This window comes from Notolabrus celidotus, chromosome 21 (assembly GCF_009762535.1).
Source record: "Notolabrus celidotus isolate fNotCel1 chromosome 21, fNotCel1.pri, whole genome shotgun sequence".
NCBI lineage: Eukaryota > Metazoa > Chordata > Actinopteri > Labriformes > Labridae > Notolabrus > Notolabrus celidotus.
Window position 1 is genome coordinate 27,137,889 of NC_048292.1, and position 6,000 is coordinate 27,143,888.

The following is a 6,000-nucleotide window of genomic DNA, read 5'->3' on the forward strand; positions in this document are numbered from 1 at the left end:
TAACAAAGACCCAACATGAAGACAGGATACGATCCAGTCCCCTCTCACTGACAGGACTCAGTCTCATCTTAATCCATCATGAGCATTGCACCTCGCAATATTTAGCTAGTTACAGCGGCGAGGACAAACTTCCTTTAACAGGCAGAAACCTTGAGCAGAACCAGACTCATGTTAGACAGCCATCTGCCTCGACCGAGTGGGGTCTGGAAAGAGGGATAGAGGAGAATAAGAGAGAGAGGGAGCGGTGATAGTGATGAGACGAGTAGTAGTAGCTGTTGCCGCTGGAGTTTTTTATTTTATTTGAAATAAATTGACTTCGCTGTCTTCTCCCGCCCAGCTTGTCCTAAATTACTGTCCTATTTTGATGCAGTTGTACATACGGGGAGACGAATGCCCACAAATACACACATACGGACTCAAACAAATGAACACACGCATACACGCACGCACACACGCGCACGCACACGCACATTTGCGCACTAATTTCTGTAATGTTCACTTGTTGTCTTGTCTTTCACTTTTTGTATATTGTGTATGGTATTGTCATGTCTCTCACCTGTCTTGTATCGTTAAGCATCACTTTAATTAAAAAAAAAGAAAAAAAAAAAAAGGACAAACTTCCTTTAACAGGCAGAAACCTCAAGCAGGACCAGACTCATGTTAGACACACATCTGCTTCAACCCAGTTGGGTTTGGAACCAGTGTGTAACAGCCACTCATCAGACATCTTCCAACCCAAACACCAGCTTTAACATCAATCTCTTCATCTCTCTAATTTAATAATTACAGAAGGATTCAAGGTTGACAAAAACTACTTTCTCAAATGCAAGAAAACAACAGCACTAGATAATCATAAGATGATATGATGACAGAGAAGGTGAGTTGAAGAGTTCTAGCTTTGTTGTGCTGTTTTCCCATTACAGGGTTTAATGTGCTTTTGGAGTTGAACTGACAGTTTGAGAGGTAGAGCAAGAAAAAAATTACAAAGCAAGGGAATAAAGAGAGCAGGTTGAGCAACCAGCTGTCAGGAGGCGACAGGGTAGTGATTCTGTCAGGGTTTTAGATTTACCCTGCCTGTCAGATAGCCTGATTAATGTCACAGGGCTTTCTTGCAGAGCACATGTGTGCATGCCTGTGTGTGTGTGTGTGCTTGCCTGTACCTTGCCAGATTAGGTGTGAATGATCAAGTGTTTGCATTCATCTAATCTTTAACTTGAAAGAACAAAGTCTGCTTTTGTAGTGAGGAAAAAAAGCAACTTTCCTCAAATTCTTTCTACATGACCTCATAAATGAACCGACAAACCTTGAGATCAAAACTTGCATGATCAAAAGCTCAAGCTATAAAGTTTCTGAGGCTTTAAAATGTGTTTTTTTATCTTTAAATATCAAACTGGGAGTCTGTTCTGTTTTGGGAAAGAGAGCCACACAACTGTAGCGAAAAATGTGAGGGTACCCTGCTAATGACATCGTTTAATAAACCCGACCAACCACTTACACACCATGCAGTTATCAGTGAAATAGCACAAAAGCAGCCGAACTGGATCCTGAATGGAGCCTGCAGCAAACACTCTAAACATATAGCAAACGCCACTGCAGATACCTATCCTCCGCCTCCAGTCAACTCACACTTCTGCATATGCGAGTATAAAATACACACAGTGACATCTCGAACACACTTACTCACCTTGCTTGTGTGTGTTGCAACATGTTACTAACGTGGAGGAAAAAACTGATTGTATTAAGATGAAAGGAAGATTTTGAAAAGTGTTCTTACCTGAGACAGAGATGGTCATGGGTGCTTCCAGAGGCCTGTCATTGTCAAGGTCCCTGCTTAGCCTCAGATCCCCAGTGGCTTCGTTCAACAGCAGCAAACTTAGCTCATTCCCAGATTCAAATTTGTATTGGAGCTTATCCGACACATCCGGGTCATAAGCTGGTACCTTCCCTATTATTCCAGACGGAAAACTGTTGGACTTGTTGGTGATGTAGTTGTTGAAAATAATCTCAAAGTTTTGCAGCACTGGGATGTTATCATTGATGTCAACAAGGCGAATGTGCACTGTGGCCCGACTCACTAGCGGTGCTGAGGTGGCCTGGACCACAATGACATACTCCGTTTTAGTTTCATAATCCAGGTCTGTGAGTGCAGTGAGGTCTCCGTTGAAAATATCCAGCAGGAAAACTTCTGGAACATTCCCCTCCACGATCTGGTACATGATCTGAGCATTGGTGCCCTCATCAGGGTCCATAGCTGTGATCCGGGCGACTACAGAACCCACCTGGCTGTTCTCCTTCACGTCAATGAACAGCTCATCTTTCTCAAACACTGGTGCATTGTCATTTATGTCTTGGACGACCACGTGGATAGGGACAGCTGCTTTCAGAGGCGGGACCCCTCTATCCACAGCGTAGGCCTTAAGGTTGTACACAGGGATATTCTCTCGGTCCAGTTTGCGAGCGGTTCTGATGATACCAGAGTAAGGTTCTATGAGGAAGTCTCCCACTCCATCATCCCCATCCATAAAAGTGTAGCTCACCCTACCATTTGAACCAGAATCTCTATCTGAGGCTGATATCTGAAGAACACTGGTGAAGGCAGGTGCATCTTCAAGTACAGATCCTTTGTACATATCCCGGAGAAACTGAGGAGTGTTATCATTAGCATCCAGAATGATAATCTCCACATAAGTCGTGTCAGATTTCTGAGGGATGCCATTGTCTCTGGCAATGATGGCTAATGTATACGAGGCCTGGTCTTCATAATCGATCTCCATTTGCATTGTGATGGCACCTGTGTCTGGGTCGATTTTAAACTGAGGAACATTATCCTCCATCACATATGTGATGCGTGCATTTTCTCCCGTGTCTTCATCTGTCGCACTGATTACCGTAACCGTGTAGCCGACTTGTTTCTCTTCACTTAGCATAACCTGGTAATTGGCACTTTGGAAAACAGGCCGGTGTGTGTTGGCATCCGTTACGTTGATGAAAACCTGGGTGGTGTCATAGCGTGTCCCGTCGCTGGCAGTAACTGTTAGCACATACTGACGTTCTTGCTTATAGTCTAACGGGAGTGCTAAAGTGATGAGACCACCTCCACTTTGACTAGTGATGGCAAAACGGTTCCTTGTGTTGCCACTGGAGATCTGATAGGTCACAACACTGTTGACGTCCCTATCCACGGCTGTCACTGTAAGGACGCTGGACCCGACTACAGCATCTTCATTGATCTTCAGTGAGTAGGACTTCTCTGTAAACGTAGGCACGTTGTCGTTCACATCCAGCACTGTGATGCTGACGCTGGCCGAGGAGGACATCACAGGAATCCCGTGATCGCTTGCCTCCACGCCGAAGGTGTAGAACTCAGTCGCCTCCCTGTCAAGCTCTTCGCTCACTGAGATCCAGCCTGTGCTGTTGTTGATGGTGAACGGAAAACCAGGCGCGGTGTCAGTTAGTCTGTATTTCAAACGGGAATTTTCCCCTGCATCCCCATCGATTGCTTGAATGTGGATCACTGAATAACCGATCGCCACATTTTCCAACACAGTCGCCTGAAAAGGGGTGCTGACAAACATCGGGGCATTGTCATTCACGTCCACCACTTGCACTACCACAATCCCTGTGCCATTTATCAAAGGGGGTCTTCCACCATCCTGAGCCTTGATTCGCAAATTATACTCCCGAATCATCTCATAGTCCAGAGGATTGATGACATCAATCACACCGGTGGGGGAGTGAATATAAAACTGTCCTTTAACATTCCCACTGATGATGCTGTAATGAACTTTAGCGTTGTTCCCCTCGTCTTTATCTGTAGCCTCCACCTGAATGACTTTGGTGTTGATTGCGACATTCTCTTGAACCTGCACAACATACCTCTTCTCACTAAACTGAGGGTAGTTGTCATTTTCATCCTCCACAGTTATATGGACAGTGGCGGTGGCGCTGCGGGGGCTTGGGTCTTTGCCTTGGTCATTGGCCTCAACAATGAGCCGATACTTTGCCCGGGTCTCCCTGTCAGGCCTCTCTTTGATCTTCACCAGACCGTTCCGGGAGTCAATTTCAAACACAGAGTTAATTTCATTGTCATTTACAATTTTATAAATCATATTGGCGTTGGAGGGAGCATCTCCATCGGTGGCCCGGATTGTAATCACTTCAAACCCCACTTCAACATTCTCCCTGATGTTCACACGGTAATCAGTTTGCTCAAACACAGGGGTATGGTCATTGGTGTCACTCACAGTGACTGTGAGGTAAGAGGTGGCAGATCTTTTAGGGGAGCCATTGTCTGTTACAATGACTCTAAAGACATGGGTGTCTTTGACTTCTCTGTCTAATGACTGGACCGTTATGATGCTCCCTGTCTGGGAGTCAATGTCAAAATAGTCGGTGGATCTGCTGTCAAATATGGCTTCCATGCTGTACTCAAGCCTCCCTGCCTCTCCATCATCCGGGTCAGTGGCTTTCAGAGTGATAACCCGCGTGCCCGCAGGCTCATTCTCGGGCACGGACACCTGATAGTTAGGGAGCTGGAACTGGGGAGACGCGTTTGCTTGTCGCTTCCCCCTGCGGCTCAATTTGCCAGACTTTTTCCGGACGCTTTCTTCTGCAGAGGATCCATGAAGCTGAGGCACAGTCACAAGCGTTAGATCCAGCTGCACAGACAGCCTGCCGCCTGGAGAGCTCTGGAACGCGCAGTGCAAACTCACTTGGGACTGTCCTGTGAGCTCGAGACACAAGTTGCCAGCCAAGAACAGTTCTCCATGTCTGAACACTGCGCTCAACTCTTCTCCTACACAGATACTGTCCGAGAAGGCGGTGTTACGCGTAAAGACAGGCAGCAGCTCTGTTACATTCAACAGGAGTTTACCTGCGGGGGAGCAGGAAGTTGCCTTCAGTTTTGAAAGGTGGTCTATATGAATATCTGGCTTACCTGGTGCTTTCTTTCTCTTGTATTTAATAAAACAGTCCTGCCCGTGCACAAACACATTAAACTGTGTCAGAATAACGTCTCCAGATGTTGAGGAACCTGTTCTGAAATAAACAGCTGCTGGGTTCCTCGGTGTGTGCGCACACTGAACTCTGCGGGACAGACGGATTACCCCACCGTGCCTCTCAACTTCCAAAAAGTTCTGCATGAATTTGGAGGATAAAGTCCTGTCAAGTTTGTAAGTCCATCCTGGGCCGAGCGACAAGTTTGCCAAAAGGGTCCCGGGCTGTAAAGTCTCCGAAAGGTGTATCTCCAAACATCCAGTGAGCGGCACGCTGAATAAGCCACAGACCAACATCCAATATATCGACAGCTCCATACTTTGAAAGCAGTCAGATCCCTTTGAACTTCCTCGAAAATCCTCCGGAAAAGCATTAACTCTCCCTCTCCCAACACAGCGCTTTGTTTTTATCCCTCATTGTGGCGTTTAAATGTGGGAAAGACGCTCCGTCTCCATAGTCTCAGTGGATCCACTGTGCGCAGACGCTGCGTTAACCCACTGAGTTTAAATGAGTACAAAATGGCTCCGTGGCTCTCCAACGCCGCCTCCTCCTCTCCTCCTCTCCTCCTCAGGGGCTTATTACCATAAACCTGCTGTGTTCCCGCTCTGGGACGCTTTCACGGGGAGATTTTTTTTCTCATGGAGATTAGAGAAGTGGCCCTGACCGGGTGACCAATGCGTGCAATTGTTATTACAATAGGATGAGAGTTTGGTAAGATTCCTAGTGCGTGTTTGAGGGTTACCCCAGAACAACTTTTTTTATTAATGTAATCCTTGGAAGTAAATTAAAAAGCAGCCGTGTGGGAACTTCAAATTCACTTTTAAAAAATCAATATTGATCAATATTAATTGTGCAGTGGCGTACTCAGGCTGTTTGAGGGGCAGGGGCAAAAGGAAAAAAAGGGCACCTTTCAAACCTCAATTTGAGGAAGAATTTTTATAAGTGTAATCCTTGGAAGTAAATTAAAAAGCAGCAGTGTGAGAACTTCAAATAAATAAAAAAAAA

The 6,000-nt window shown here is 46.0% G+C and overlaps 1 protein-coding gene across 1 annotated transcript in view; it reads right to left on the minus strand.

Moving 5' to 3' along the window:
- celsr1a (cadherin EGF LAG seven-pass G-type receptor 1a) overlaps positions 1-5,423 on the minus strand; it is a 145,888-nt gene extending 140,465 nt beyond the window's left edge. The window contains exon 1 of the mRNA XM_034674220.1: positions 1,775-5,423. Coding sequence (XP_034530111.1) covers positions 1,775-5,312 — 3,538 coding nt within the window. The 5' untranslated portion in view covers positions 5,313-5,423. The remainder of the gene's footprint in view (positions 1-1,774) is intronic.
- Positions 5,424-6,000: the final 577 nt, after the last annotated feature.